Below are 16,544 nucleotides of genomic sequence, written 5' to 3' on the forward strand. Positions count from 1 at the left end.
AAAGAATTTCCAAGAAAAATGGCTTCTATGCAGAATGGCAGTAAAGCCGGTGGCGGTGGCCTGTCCATCGAACAAATGTATCAGAAAAAATCTCAATTGGAACATATCCTCCTAAGACCCGATACCTATATTGGTTCTGTAGAACATACCAAGGAATTAATGTGGGTCTATAATGAAGAACGCAATCGTATGGTACAACGTGAAATATCTTTTGTACCCGGTCTCTATAAGATTTTCGATGAAATCCTAGTAAATGCTGCCGATAATAAACAGCGTGATAAAAGTATGAACACCATTAAAATTGACATAGAACCGGAAAAGAATATGATATCGGTATGGAATAATGGTCAAGGTATACCCGTTACAATGCACAAAGAAGAAAAGATGTATGTGCCAACTATGATTTTTGGTCATCTCTTAACATCGTCCAATTACAATGATGATGAGAAAAAGGTTACCGGTGGTCGTAATGGTTATGGTGCCAAATTGTGTAATATCTTCTCCACTTCTTTTACCGTTGAGACAGCCACTAAACAGTATAAAAAGCATTTCAAACAAACCTGGGCTGCTAATATGACTAAAACAACAGATCCTAAGATTAAAGAGTTTGCCGGCACTGATTATACCAAAATTACTTTTAGTCCTGATTTGGCTAAATTTAAAATGGAACGTTTAGATGAGGATATAGTGGCTTTAATGTGTCGTCGTGCTTTTGATGTGGCCGCCACCAGTAAGGGTGTGGCTGTATATTTAAATGGCAAAAAGTTGGCCGTTAAGAATTTCAAGGACTATATAGATTTATATATCAAACAGGATGAGAATGAGGGAGGTCAACCCATTAAGATTGTCTATGAACAATGTGGTGAACGTTGGGAAATAGCCTGCTGTCCTTCGGATAGAGGTTTTCAACAGGTGTCATTTGTTAATTCCATTGCCACCACTAAGGGTGGTCGTCATGTTGATCATGTGGTCGATAATATCATTAAACAACTGCTGGAAGTTTTAAAAAAGAAAAATAAAGGTGGCATTAGCATTAAACCTTTCCAGGTGCGCAATCATTTGTGGGTATTTGTCAATTGTTTAATTGAAAATCCTACCTTTGACTCGCAAACCAAAGAAAACATGACTCTACAGGCGAAAAGTTTTGGCTCCAAGGCTGCCATAACTGAAAAATTCATTAGTGCCGTGTCCAAATCTGGCATAGTGGAATCTGTCTTATCTTGGGCCAAATTCAAAGCTGAAAATGATATTGCCAAAACCGGTGGCAAAAAATCTACCAAAATCAAGGGTATACCCAAACTGGAAGATGCTAACGAAGCCGGTACCAAAAACTCTTACATGTGTACTTTGATTTTAACCGAGGGTGACTCAGCTAAATCTTTAGCTGTTTCGGGTCTTGGTGTCATAGGACGCAATTTCTATGGTGTCTTTCCGTTGCGTGGTAAATTGTTAAATGTTCGTGAAGCCACATTTAAACAATTGGCTGAAAATGCTGAAATCAATAATCTATGTAAGATCATAGGTCTTCAGTATAAAAAGAAATATCTTACAATGGATGATATTAAAACTTTGCGTTATGGCAAAGTTATGATAATGACAGATCAGGATCAGGATGGTTCTCATATCAAAGGTCTACTTATTAATTTTATACACACCAATTGGCCGGAATTGTTGCGTTTACCTTTCCTAGAGGAATTTATTACACCCATTGTTAAGGCTACTAAGAAAAATGAAGAATTGTCTTTCTATTCACTGCCCGAGTTTGAGGAATGGAAGAATGATACACCTAACCATCAGACCTATAATATCAAATACTACAAAGGTAATTATTTTTTGGAGTTATTTAAAAATTTGTGACTAACTAGAACTAAACTAGATTTATACTAGAACTGAACTAGAATTGAACTAGAGCTGAACTAGAACTGAACTAGAACTGAACTAGAACTGAACTAGAACTGAACTAGAACTGAACTAGAACTGAACTAGAACTGAACTAGAACTGAACTAGAACTGAACTAGAACTGAACTAGAACTGAACTAGAACTGAACTAGAACTGAACTAGAACTGAACTAGAACTGAACTAGAACTGAACTAGAACTGAACTAGAACTGAACTAGAACTGAACTAGAACTGAACTAGAACTGAACTAGAACTGAACTAGAACTGAACTAGAACTGAACTAGAACTGAACTAGAACTGAACTAGAACTGAACTAGAACTGAACTAGAACTGAACTAGAACTGAACTAGAACTGAACTAGAACTGAACTAGAACTGAACTAGAACTGAACTAGAACTGAACTAGAACTGAACTAGAACTGAACTAGAACTGAACTAGAACTGAACTAGAACTGAACTAGAACTGAACTAGAACTGAACTAGAACTGAACTAGAACTGAACTAGAACTGAACTAGAACTGAACTAGAACTGAACTAGAACTGAACTAGAACTGAACTAGAACTGAACTAGAACTGAACTAGAACTGAACTAGAACTGAACTAGAACTGAACTAGAACTGAACTAGAACTGAACTAGAACTGAACTAGAAACTGAACTGAAACTGAACTAGAACTGAACTAGAACTGAACTAGAACTGAACTAGAACTGAACTAGAACTGAACTAGAACTGAACTAGAACTGAACTAGAACTGAACTAGAACTGAACTAGAACTGAACTAGAACTGAACTAGAACTGAACTAGAACTGAACTAGAACTGAACTAGAACTGAACTAGAACTGAACTAGAACTGAACTAGAACTGAACTAGAACTGAACTAGAACTGAACTAGAACTGAACTGAAAATAGAACTGAACTAGAACTGAACTAGAACTGAACTAGAACTGAACTAGAACTGAACTAGAACTGAACTAGAACTGAACTAGAACTGAACTAGAACTGAATTAGAACTGAACTAGAACTGAACTAGAACTAAACTAGAACTGATCTTGAACTGAACTAGAACCGAACTATAAATGAACTAGAACTAAACTAAGAAACTAGAACTTTGAAAACGAACTATGTAATAGAATAATTTGTAATATTTGTTTACCACTTTCAGGTTTGGGTACCTCGACCTCTAAGGAGGCGAAAGAATACTTCCAGGACATGGATAGACATCGTATCTTATTCAAATATGATGGCAACAAAGATGATGACAGCATTGTTATGGCTTTCTCACGCAAACACATTGAGTCACGTAAAGAATGGTTGACTTCTCATATGGATGAAGTAAAAAGACGTAAAACTTTGGGCTTACCCGAACGCTATCTCTACACCAAGGGCACTAAGGCTGTTACCTATGCTGACTTTATTAATTTGGAATTGGTGTTATTCTCTAATGCTGATAATGTACGTTCTATACCATGTCTAGTTGATGGTTTTAAGCCAGGTCAACGTAAGGTTATGTTCACCTGCTTTAAGCGTAATGATAAGAGAGAAGTTAAAGTGGCTCAACTGTCTGGTTCGGTGGCTGAAATGTCCGCTTACCATCACGGTGAGGTTTCACTACAAATGACCATTGTTAATTTGGCCCAAAACTATGTGGGCTCGAATAATATTAATCTCCTAGAGCCTAGAGGTCAATTCGGTACACGTTTAACGGGCGGCAAAGATTGTGCCAGCGCTCGTTATATTTTCACTATAATGTCACCTCTGGCACGTCTTATTTTTCATCCCCATGATGATCCTTTGCTGCAGTATGAGGTTGATGATGGTCAAAGGATTGAACCACAATGGTATATGCCGGTTATACCCATGGTTTTGGTTAATGGTGCCGATGGTATTGGCACCGGTTGGTCTACCAAAATCTACAATCACAATCCTCGTGATATTATGCAGAATCTTAGACGAATGATAGCTAAAGAAGAACCCCAACCCATGCATCCCTGGTATAAGAATTTCCGTGGTCCCATTGAGTATATATCCGATGGTCGTTATATAAGTTCGGGTAATATACAAATTATACAGGGTAATAAAATAGAAATTTCTGAATTGCCCATTGGCACCTGGACACAAAATTATAAGGAAAATGTTCTTGAACCTCTGTCAACGGGATCGGAAAAAGTTAAGGCTATTATCTCGGATTATCGTGAATATCATACCGATACAACGGTACGTTTTGTTATTACTTTGGCTCCTGGAGAATTTGAGCGTTTGCAACAAGAGGAAGGTGGTTTCCATCGTGTCTTCAAATTGACTTCGTCTTTGTCCACCAATCAAATGCATTGCTTCGATGAATTGAATTGTTTAAGACGTTATCCCACATCCTTGGATATTTTAAGAGCTTTCTATCCGCTACGTTTGGAATATTACAATAAACGTAAAGAATATTTGGTGGGTCAGTTGACGGCTCAAGCCGATCGTCTTACCGATCAGGCACGTTTCATTTTGGAGAAATGTGAACGTACTCTGGTGGTTGAGAACAAAAAACGTAAAGCCATGATAGATGAGCTCATCAAGCGTGGCTATCGTCCCGATCCCGTTAAAGAATGGCAACAACGTATTAACCAACAAGACGAAGAGGAGGTAGATGATGAAGAAGAGGAGGAAGAGGAGTCGGCCTCCACCTCCATTAAAAAGGAGAAAAAATTACCAGCTGATCCCGAAAAAGCATTCCAAAAACTCACCGATGTTAAAAAATTCGATTACCTGTTGGGCATGTCCATGTGGATGTTGACGGAGGAACGTAAAAACGAATTGTTAAAACAAAGAGATCAGAAATTGGCTGAATTGGCCGCCCTAAAGGCTAAAACCATTGAAATGTTGTGGTTGGATGATTTAGATGAATTGGAAAAGAAACTTAATGAAGTGGAGGAGAAAGAACGTCTCGATGAGTTGGGTATAAATAAGAAACAAGCCAAGGCTTTGGCCAAGAACAAAGCCACCGCCAATGCTGCCCTCAAGAAACGTGGCAATAAAGATGGCAATGCTGATGTATTCCCTGATCCTCAAGGTGTTAAAGTAGAATTCAAGGTAACCGAGGAGATAATGAAAAAGGTATCAGCCGCTGTGGCAGCCACCACCAAGGTTAAAAAGGAAAAGGTGGATAAGAAGGCCAGTAAAGAAGGTGCAGCAGCGGATGTGGATGATTTTGATGCTTTAGTAGAGGGTGGAGCTAAAGGACCCAAATCCTCACCCAAAGCGGTCAAGGTTAAAAAAGAACCTGGTACTAAGAGAGCCCCTAAAAAGAAGGAGGCCGAGGATGGTCTTAAACAAACTAAATTGGGTTTCAAGCCTAAAGGAGTAAGTTAAAATAGTATTTAAACAAAAGAGTCTTTTAATTATATTGAATTTTAAACTTTTAGCGCAAAAAGAAAGCTGGCAGTTCTGATGAAGATGAGGATATTCTATCCGGCAGTGATGTTGATATGTCAGTCAATGTGGCACCACGTGCCGATCGTCCTGGACGTCGTCAGGCTACTAAAAAGATCAATTATTCCGGTCTTTTAGATTCGGAAGAGGAAAAGAGTAGTGATGGTGAATTAGTATTCAAAGATAATGAAGCGGTTAAAGCACCCACCCATAAGACCCAGAGAATATCGGATGAAGAAGATTCCGAAGATGCTGTTGTTCAACAAAGTGAAGAAGAATCACCACCAGCTCCTAAAAAGAAAGCGGTTACCAAGAGACCGCGTAAAAATAAATCATCAAGTGATAGTGAGGAAGACAAAAAGGTAAATAAGGTTTTTCTTTTTGGAAATAAAACTAGAATAGATCTAGCACAAGACAATAATGCGGGTGGAACTAAACTAAAATTGGACTAAAACTAGACCATAAATATAATATGCACTAGACTATATATAGTGTTTTGACTATAGAAAAGACTATGGACTTTATTGTCTATATAGATATATGTGAAGAATGTAGTCAAGGCTTTGGACTATTTTCAAGTCTATAGAATGTAGAATAGACTATAGTCGTTACCTTACACTATAGTCAGGACTAAGTGCCTTATTCTTAACAATTTATCAGAGGTTTATAAGACAGGTTTTCATACAAAATATGTTGTATAAACGATCGATAAGATGTTCTGAATAATGCGGATACAGTGGCAGTGGCTGTTGCTAAAGTTAAATTTTTCTCCAAACCGAAAATTTTTGATATCTTATCGGACAGATAAGATATCAAAGTGATATATCATATAGATATGTTATCAAAGTGATATATCATACAGATATGATGTCAAAGTGATATATCAGACAAATATGATATCAAAGTGATATATCAGACAGATGTCATAACATAGTGATACAATAGACATATATATCAAAGTGATATATCTGACAGATATGATACAAAAGTCATATATCAGATGAAAAAAGTCGAAAATTCTAAAATAGTAGAAAAAAGTCCAAAATATTCGAAAATTTTAAAAAAGTAAAGAAAAAATTGTTGAAAAATAGTCAAAAAGTCGAAAAATAGTAGAAAAAAGTCAAAAATGTTCGTCGAAAATTTTAAAAAAGTGGAAAAAAAATCAAAAACTCTCAAATAGCCGGAAAAACTCGAAAAAAGTAAAACAATAGTCGAAAAAAGGTCGAATACTTGAAAAAGTAGGAAAAAGTCAAAAATAGTCGAAAATTTAAAAAAAAGTGGAAAAAAGTCAAAAACTTTAAAATAGTCGGAAAAACTCGAAAAAGTAAAAAAATAGTTGAAAAATAGTCAAAAACTCGAAAAGTCGGAAAAGGTCGAAAACTCGAAAATAGTAGGAAAAAGTCAAAAATAGTCGAAAATTTAAAAAAAAGTGGAAAAAAGCCAAAAACTCTTAAATAGTCGGAAAAACTCGAAAAAGTAAAAGAATAGTCGAAAAAAGTCGTAAAAAGGTCGAAAACTCGAAAAAAATCAAAAATAGTCGAAAATTTTAAAAAAGTGGAAAAAAAGTCAAAAACTCGAAAAAATTAAAACAATAGTCGAAAAGTCGAAAAGTCGAAAAAAATCGAAATAAGGCGAAAAGTCCAAAAAAATGGAAAAGTTCGGAAAGGCCGAAAAGTCGAAAAAAACGAAAAAAGTCGAAAAAATGGAAAATTCGGAAGCGCAAAAAATGGAAAAGTCGGAAAAGGTCGAAAATTCGAAAAATGTCAAAAAGTCAAAAAAAAAATTCGAAAAAAAACGAAAAAAGTCGAAAAAAATGGAACAGTCGGAAAAGGTCGAAAAGTCGAAAAATGTCGAAAAGTCGAAATTTCGGAAAAAGTTGACTATTTATAAAATACTAAAAGTCGAATTTTAACTAAATGAAAAAAGTTAAAAAATCGACTTTGCATAAAATGCAAAAAGTCGACTTTTCGTTTCAATTATAGAACCCTACTTACTCACTCACTTACTCACTCACTTTCTTACTTACTTACTTACTTACTTACTTACTTACTTACTTACTTACTTACTTACTTACTTGCTTACTTACTTACTTACTTAGTTACTTACTTACTTACTTACTTACTTACTCACTTACTTACTAACTTACTCACTTACTTACTTACTTACTTACTTACTTACTTACTTACTTACTTACTTACTTACTACTTACTTACTTACTTACTTATACTCTTACTTACTTACTTACTTACTTACTTACTTACTTACTTACTTACTTACTTTACTTACTTTACTTACTTTACTTACTTTACTTACCTTACTTACTTACTTACTTTACTTACTTTACTTACTTACTTACTTACTTACTTACTTACTTACTTACTTACTAACTAACTTACTTATTTATTTTTTCACGTACTTTTCTTTACCCCTATAAATTAAAATAATTTTGTTCTCTCTTTTCCAGAAAAAGAAGAAGCGTATAATCGATAGCGAAGATGATGATGACTCTGATTTTGAGGCTTAAAAAATTAACACTTTTTTTAATTTTAATAAATAAACATATAAAATAATTTTACAAAATAAGAGAAAATTACAAAAATATCTTCTACTTTTAAAGCATACCCACGTCTCTTTAAGTCTGTCCCGCTCATACATCCCACCCTTATACTCCTCTTATAATCCATGGCCTATTATTAAGAAAATCTTTGATTTTCTTTTCATATATATGTGTTTTAAATTTGTTTTAAATGTGAACGTATTATCTAATACTTACTCTTTTTAATTATATTTCTAATTTAAATTAAATGAAAAAGAAATATGCTTAATTTTTCAACACAGTTTTTGTTTTTCTCATTTTAAATATATAATTATTTTATTTATTCTTAATTAAAATTTAAACAATAATCTACTACCAACAGCTCTACTAGAAACAAAAAAAAAAAAAAAAAAAACAAAGCATTTTATTTTGTCATGAAACCTTCAAAATATTTCATAATTCTTTTTTTTTCTTTCACATTCTATCATTTTAATGTTTAAATTACTAAACAAATTATAAATTTAAAACTTAAAATTAATTTTTTTTTAAATTTATTTCTTTAATTATTTTTTTTCTTTTTGTGTATAATCCTCTTTTTAGTTTTTTGTAAATACATTATTTTTAATATGATTTCTTTAACATTTTTTATTTGAAAAGATATAAATTTTATCCAAAAATCAACCCATAATAAGTCTTTAATAAAAGAATTTCAATTGTAGTTCTTTTTTTTTAATTTTCCTAAATTAATTCTGTTTTTTATAAAATTGTCTTATATTAAAACATTTTTCGTAAAATAAAACATAAAATATTCAAATAAAATGTTAAGATCTTGATTTTTTATAGGACAAGCGAATAGAAACAAACTCGAAAGAAAAATATTTAACATTCACTGATTAAAAAAAATAATAAAAAATATCATTTTAAATAAAAACGAAAAAATATATTTTTTTATTGAAAATTTATTTTTATTTTTAAAATTTTACTATAAACTAAACTAATAGTCCAGTTTATAGTACAGACTTTAGACTAAATCGAAGTGCATGCTATAGACTAAAGTATAGTCTAGAAAAAAACTATAGTCTAGACTATAGACTAATCTATAGGTGGACTATAGAGCAACCTATAGTCCATACTATAGATTAATCTATTGTCTGGACTATAGACTAATCAATAGTCTAGACTATAGACTAATCAATAGTCTGGACTATAGACTAATCAATAGTCTGGACTATAGACTAATCTATAGTCTGGACTATAGACTAATCTACAGTGTGGACTATAGACTAATCAATAGTATGGACTATAGACTAAACTATAGCCTAGACTATAGACTAAACTATAGTCTAGACTATGGACTAATATATAGTCTGGACTATGGACTAATCTTTAGTCTGGACTATAGAGTAATCTATAGTCTGGACTATAGATTAATCTATAGTCTGGACTATAGACTAATCTATAGTCTGGACTATAGACTAATCTATAGTCTGGACTATAGACTAATCTATAGTCTGGACTATAGACTAATCTATAGTCTGGACTATAGACTAATCTATAGTCTGGACTATAGACTAATCTATAGTCTGGACTATAGACTAATCTATAGTCTGGACTATAGACTAATCTATAGTCTGGACTATAGACTAATCTATAGTCTGGACTATAGACTAATCTATAGTCTGGACTATAGACTAATCTATAGTCTGGACTATAGACTAATCTATAGTCTGGACTATAGACTAATCTATAGTCTGGACTATAGACTAATCTATAGTCTGGACTATAGACTAATCTATAGTCTGGACTATAGACTAATCTATAGTCTGGACTATAGACTAATATATAGTCTGGACTATAGACTAATATATAGTCTGGACTATAGACTAATCTATAGTCTGGACTATAGACTAATCTATAGTCTGGACTATAGACTAATCTAAAGTCTGGACTATAGACTAATCTATAGTCTGGACTATAGTCTAATCTATAGTCTGGACTATAGACTAATCTATAGTCTGTACTATAGACTAATTTATAGTCTGGACTATAGACTAATCTATAGTCTGGACTATAGACTAATCTATAGTCTGGACTATAGACTAATCTATAGTCTGGACTATAGACTAATCTATAGTCTGGACTATAGACTAATCTCTAGTCCAGATTTATCTATTATCTGGACTAGAGATTTATCTATTGTCTGGACTAGAGACTGATCTTTTGTCTGGACTAGAGGCTTATCTATTGTGTGGACTATAGACTAATCTATAGTTTGGACTATAGTTTAGTCTATTGTCTGGACTATAGACTAATCTATAGTTTAGTCTATAGTCTGGACTATAGACTAATCTATAGTTTAGTCTATAGTCTGGACTAGAGACTAATCTATAGTTTGGACTGTAGTTTAGTCTATAGTCTGGAGTATAGACTAATATATAGTCTGGATTATAAAATAATCTATAGTCTGGACTATAGACTATTCTATAGTTGGGACTATATTTTAGTCTATAGTCAGGTCTATAGTTTAGCCTAATCTATAGTGTAGACAAATCTATAATCTGGACTATAGACTAATCTATAATCGGGACTATAGTATTATCTATAGTCTGGACTATAGACTAATCTATAGTCTGGACTATAGACTAATCTATAGTCTGGACTATAGACTAATCTATAGTCTGGACTATAGACTAATCTATAGTCAGGACTATAGACTAATCTATAGTCTGGACTATAGACTAATCTGTAGTCAGGACTATAGACCAATCTATGTATTAGTCTGGACTATAGACTAATCTATAGTCTGGACTATAGATTTATTTATAGTCTGGACTATAGATTTATTTATAGTCTGGACTATAGACTTATCTATAGTCTGGACTATAGACTTATCTATAGTCTGGACTATGGACTTATCTATAGTCTGGGCTATAGACTTATCTATAGTCTGGACTATAGACTTATCTATAGTCTGGAGTATAGACTTATCTATAGTCTGGACTATAGACTTATCTATAGTTTGGACTATAGACAAAACTATAGTCCAGACTATAGACTAAACTATAGTCTGGACTATAGACTAAACTATAGTCCAAGCTATAGATTAGTCTATAGTTAGGACTATTATCTAAACTAGTTAGGATTATACACGTTATACAAGTTTAAGGACTTAACCATAGTCAGATCCACAGATTAAACTATATTCAAGTTTAAAGATTAAACTTTGACTGTAGATCGCTGGCTTAAACATAGACGGGAGAGGGTTGTCATAAAATCTTTAGATTTATTTTAGAATAATATATCATTTGTTATATCTTAATTTAATCAAAAAACTTTATCAAAATATAAATACTTTTGTGAAAATTTCCCTGATTATAGACTTGTCGCTGTGATTTGAATTTTTTTTACTAAATTTTAGAAAGAAAATTCCTTTTATTTTGATTTTTTCAATATTTTGTTTAATACTAAGTAAATATTAAGAAAGAGAAGAAAGTGAAATATTGTGACAAAGTCTGTTTAAGCTCTTTCTGTTTAAGCTTCTTTTTTTAACTAATTTGGACTATGCGTGCTTATCTAAAGAATAATTTTATAGATTTGTTACTAATTTTAATAATTGAATGCTAAAACTGACTGTCTTCGGACAAGCTTTATTTTATATATTTTTAAATTGTTTAAGTTAAATTCTTTGTAGATTTTTTTGTTTATAAAGTGCAATAAAATAGTGTTTATTTTTGAAAATATTTTTATATTTTCTTTGTTATATATTTTTTTCAATTTTTTGTAAAATTTTTCACTAGTGCTTTTCATTTATTTTTATAAAAATTACATGCAATATAAATCTTTTAAAAAAGCAGACATATATTTTTGTATTTCTTAATATAAAATGCAAAATTATTATAAAAATAGTTAAATAGGTAAACAAATAGCAGAGGTTGAGAAAAAAAGATATTTTTTAACCTAAAATTTCAAAGAGAAGATAGACCTAACTATACTCTCGACTAAACTATACTTTTAGGAAGTTACTCGGTATTTCGATTTAAAAGAAGAAACTTTTCATAATGAGGAGTAATCCAACTATTAAAATATAACTTCAACTTAAAATATTGAATAAAAATTTCATGTATTTCAATTAAAAGCTGCAAAATTACATAAATAAATACAAAATTATTGAAAAAACTAAAGAATGCTTAAGAAAAATATCTAAAAACTTATTTTTTTAAATAAGCAAATACCTATAAAAGAAAAGGAACTTCTTAAAATATTACAATTGAAATATAAATAAAACCTAAAACAAAATCATTAAAGGAACACAATCATTTCAACCTCTATTGACATCCCATTCTCTTCAACACACTACCACCTTAATACAAACTAGTTTTCTTCATAATACGTAAAAATTCATCTTGATTCACTTCACCATCATTATCCAAATCTGCCTCATCGATCATTTCTCTTAACTCCTCGTCCGTTAAAGTTTCTCCCAGTTCTCGTGCTACACGTTTAAGATTCTTAAAGGATATTTTACCAGTATCATCATCATCGAATAAACGAAATGCTTTAAGTATTTCTTCTTTTGTATCCTTTTCAGCCATTTTCATGGTCATCAAATGCAAAAAATCGTTATAACTAATGCGTCCTGTACCATCTTTATCAATTTCAGCAATCATGCGCTTAATTTCCTCTTTTTTGGGTTCGAAACCTAAAGCTCGTATGGCCACCTTGAGTTCTTTCACCTCTATGAAACCCGTGCAATCGACATCGAAAAGATCGAAGGCTTCTTTGATATCGGCCTTTTGGGCATCGGATAATTCAAATTTTGGACCAGATTTCTTGCGCCCACCAGCCGTATTTACAGAGGCATTGGTATTACGTTTGGCCGTGTTACTGGTATTGGTGGTAGCAGTACGTTCCATGGCTGCACTACTGTCCATTTTAAATACACAAAACGCACTAAATGTGTTACCAAAAAGATGTTATTTAGTTTAAATATTTTTTTCACTTACCTTTTTATTTTATTATTTGTTTTAAATAAATAATATTTTTTTACACCCAGGTATCCTTGGTCACCGTTATTTGTTTCGTAATTATATTAATGTCCTTTACTTTGTCGTGTATAATAAATTTTAATGATTTTTCAATGTTTTCTTCTAATCAGCCAGCTGACATGTATTTCCTTGTGTTCTTTAAATATTTTCGTTTTATTTTATGTTGTGGGAAGTTATATTTCAAACTCACCCTTAAATTTTGTATTTATATTATATTTTTATTTATTATATCAATTAAACTAACAGGTTGTTACTATTTTTAGGCAAAATATCCTTTACAAAAGGATTCTTTCAACTATTTGTGCACAAAACTAAAGTTTGTTTAAAAGTGTATAGATAATGTAGCGATTTTATGACAGCATATAAAAGTTTTTAAAAGAAAAACAAAACAAATCTGTAAAAAATTTTACTACAACAAATAAAGAAACTATGAAATAACATATTAAAACATTTTTTAATATAACAATAAAGTTAATTTTAATAAATTTAGTTATTTTTTAACAATAACAGCATCAAATGCTGAAATACATCTTAAGCTTTTAGCGTCAAGCAAAAGTTGTCAACACTTAACATGTGGTATACATTTAATATTGCCATGTTGACAACATATATTTTTTTCAAAAAGTGGCAATCTGGTTTAAATGTAAACAAATCATGTTAGAGCTGCCGGACTGTTCAAGAGCAAAAATCGTTAAATTAAACAAAGAATTTAAAATAAGATTTTTATTTTTTATATAAATTTAATTTATTTAATAAAATAAGAAAACAGCGTTACAATTATGAAAAGGGTAAAATCGCTTTAATTCAAATATTGTAAACAAAAACAATTGGAAAGAAAATGATTTTTGTTAAAGTTTAAGAAGACAATAAAAATCGTTTAATTTTGAATTTGTATCAAAAATCTTCATCAACATGTGACGTATAATATACATATGTTACTACAAGAAAACTAAAAAAACGTAGTTTTGAGAGAAATGTTTTATGCTGTAAGACATTTTTTTATTAGTAGTTAGTTAGTAAGGGCGGTTTTCTTACTACTCAGTTAAACTAGGCTTAACTTGCTATTAGATTAAGCTTGGAAAAAGTAAGGTGGACTTTAACCGATGTTTGTGTTTTTTAGTTATGGATTTAAGATCAGTTAACTTTGTTAGTAATGCCAACTTTTCAGTCAAAAACATAAACAATGAACAGCTGTTTTTGGCAAATAATACTTTTGTAAAATTAAAAATTTTGAAAAAAAAATGTTAAATAAACATTTTAAACAATATTAAACAAAATAAATCAGAAAATTGCAATTTACTTAAAATATTAAGTTTTTGTTCTTCCGAAATCATTGTTTTTGTTAAGTGTGTTTTCTATCTTATAACTTAAGTTTATTGGGCAATAACACTCAGGTTAACTAAGATAATAAGATAATAAAACCCATAACATATATTAAACCAGGTTTAACCAAAGAATGAACATTACCTTTATCTACAAAAAAACCGCCCTATATTCAGAAATTCAGTTTCCTGAAAGTAATTTCTAAGTATTTTCCAATCAGTGTTAGTCAGGAATGTTATTTCCGGAATTACATCACTTCCAAGATACTTGGATCTATATACGTTCACTCAGAATACGTACTATCATACTAACTTTAGAATTTCTCATTTTGAGGTGATTTTTCGTCTTGTTCTCATCAGTCTCACCCCATAGGATTTTCGTGGTTCTACCTACTGTTTCATTATTCCAAGAGGTCTTATGGCATTCTCTTGGTTTTTGCGTTTGTCAGGTTAACTGCCTCGAGCTCTCTTCCCTTTTAAAGCTATTAGATTCGCTCTTTAGTTACCAACTACTCCCGAATGGGCTGGTACCCGTATAATGTGAACCTTACCTCCGGGAGAGTATTAGGTTAAAGCTTTCTTACAATCCAATAGGGTCTTAGAATTAGTTCTTTCTCCTGATATCACCCTAATTGCCTGCTGGCTGTCGGTAAATATGTTAAGCGCTGTGGGCGCCATATTTACTCTAGTCCAATTTACGCATTCTGTTATTGATCCTACTTCTGCCTAGAAGCTTGTGTTATGATTTGGTAAACGGTGGTATATATCTGATTCTGAATCTTTACTTTATCCCTCAATTTAGAGCCATCCGTGTAACAATGGATTCCTACTGGTATTTGCTCTAATGTTCCGCTTGACCAAGATATTCTATCTGGGATCAGCGTTTCAAAGTTTCCGACACATTCTGTGTCTGGTATACGATCAGGCACGTTTGATGATTGTGTATAACCTTCCAATGTGTCCAGTATACATTGATGACGTGTCCTATAACCGCTTTTGGCCAGTTCGCCTAAAGTAAAGAGCAGTTCGGCTGTAAGTGCCGCCTCATATCTTAATTATGTTTCAATGGATGGAATATCTAGCAACGTTTCCAGAGCCTTGGTTGAAGTAGTACACATGGCATCACTTATACCTAAGAAGCATGTACGCTAAACTCCCAGAAGTAGTTTCATATTGCCCTGTTTGTCTAAAGCAGTCCATCAGATTACACTTTTATAAAGCCTATAGTTCTCCCAGCACTGATGTGACTTGCTGATCCTATTCTCTATGTGGATTCACACATAATAAGTTAGTTACTTCAAGATCTAAGACTTAGAGCAATCTTCTAGTGAATGAGAATTGAGAAAGTAGGTAGTGATCATTGATCCCTCATATTTCTCTTAAATAACGGCCGAAATGAGAAAATAGCTAAAATCCTTAAAACCCGTTAAGTTTTATATGTGATACTAAGATCATTGGTTGTGTTGTGTGATCAGTGATTATTGCATTTTGATGGTGAAAATTTTAAGTTAATTAAAGTTCAGTGATCTGGGCTTTTAGTTTACATTATTATTCTATGCTCATGAAAATGTGACTGACAGTTTTTTTATAAAATTTAAATTTTGTTCTGACTTTTGTTGTTGTTGTTCTTTACTTCCTCATCTCAAATTTAAATTCATAAAAATAATATGCATCCCAAAGATACCAAGTGGCAATTAAATTATAACGGTTTAAAGTGTAATCAAAACAAAAAGAAAACAACAAATTAAAGAAAGAAGGGTCTACAACAGCTAACATTTAAATAAGCACATTAACAGTTTTATCCTAATGATGATCATAATGATGAAGCAGTAAACGCTGCAAGTAAATTTGTTCTTTTGCCATAGAACTTGTTTTGAAAGGATGATTTGTAAGTAATAGAGTTTGGAGTTAAAACAAGCCCCCAAAGAAAATAAAAAGACAAATATTGAAATCTTGAAATGTTTTGCTTTTCATTTCAGTCATTTAGATTTGCTAATCTGTTTGGGGTTTAAGTTAGGGTTCTATAGTTGAAACGAAAAGTCGACTTTTCGACTTTTTGCATTTTATGAAAAGTCGACTTTTTGACTTTTTGACTTTTTGCATTTTATGAAAAGTCGACATTTCGAGTTTTTGCATTTTATGAAAAGTCGACTTTTTGCGTTTAGTTAAAAGTCGATTTTTCGACTTTTTTCATTTAATTAAAAGTCGATTTTTCGACTTTTAATATTTTATAAAAGTCGACTTTTCGACTTTTTCCGACTTTTCGACTTTTTCCGACTTTTCGACTATTTTCGACTTTTGACTTTTTTCGACTTTTATTTACAAAGTC

General features: G+C 31.8%; 2 protein-coding genes across 4 annotated transcripts; one reads left to right on the forward strand and one right to left on the reverse strand.

Annotated features, from left to right (window-relative positions):
* The first annotated feature begins 6 nt into the window (after nt 1-6).
* LOC111685432 (DNA topoisomerase 2) lies at nt 7-8,145 on the forward strand. Its single transcript, XM_046950493.1, has 4 exons — nt 7-1,822; nt 3,061-5,243; nt 5,306-5,674; nt 7,777-8,145. Exons 1-4 carry the CDS (start codon nt 19-21, stop codon nt 7,834-7,836), a joined length of 4,416 nt encoding a protein of 1,471 aa, XP_046806449.1. The 5' UTR covers nt 7-18; the 3' UTR covers nt 7,837-8,145.
* Nucleotides 8,146-11,949: 3,804 nt separating this feature from the next.
* Nucleotides 11,950-13,224, reverse strand: LOC111674605 (caltractin). Of its 3 annotated transcripts, XM_023435261.2 has the most exons (3): nt 13,084-13,224; nt 12,852-13,029; nt 11,950-12,771 (listed from the first exon to the last, which is right to left on the reverse strand). In XM_023435261.2, exon 3 carries the CDS (start codon nt 12,759-12,761, stop codon nt 12,210-12,212), a length of 552 nt encoding a protein of 183 aa, XP_023291029.2. In that variant the 5' UTR covers nt 12,762-12,771; nt 12,852-13,029; nt 13,084-13,224; the 3' UTR covers nt 11,950-12,209. The 3 variants fall into 3 exon arrangements, with proteins under 3 accessions (XP_023291029.2, XP_046812676.1, XP_023291030.2); XM_046956720.1 differs by having other exon boundaries at nt 11,950-12,768; nt 12,852-13,211; XM_023435262.2 differs by having other exon boundaries at nt 12,852-13,210.
* Between the last annotated feature and the right edge of the window lie 3,320 nt (nt 13,225-16,544).

The sequence above is a fragment of the Lucilia cuprina genome, chromosome 2 (genome assembly GCF_022045245.1).
Source record: "Lucilia cuprina isolate Lc7/37 chromosome 2, ASM2204524v1, whole genome shotgun sequence".
Classification (NCBI taxonomy): Eukaryota; Metazoa; Arthropoda; class Insecta; order Diptera; family Calliphoridae; genus Lucilia; species Lucilia cuprina.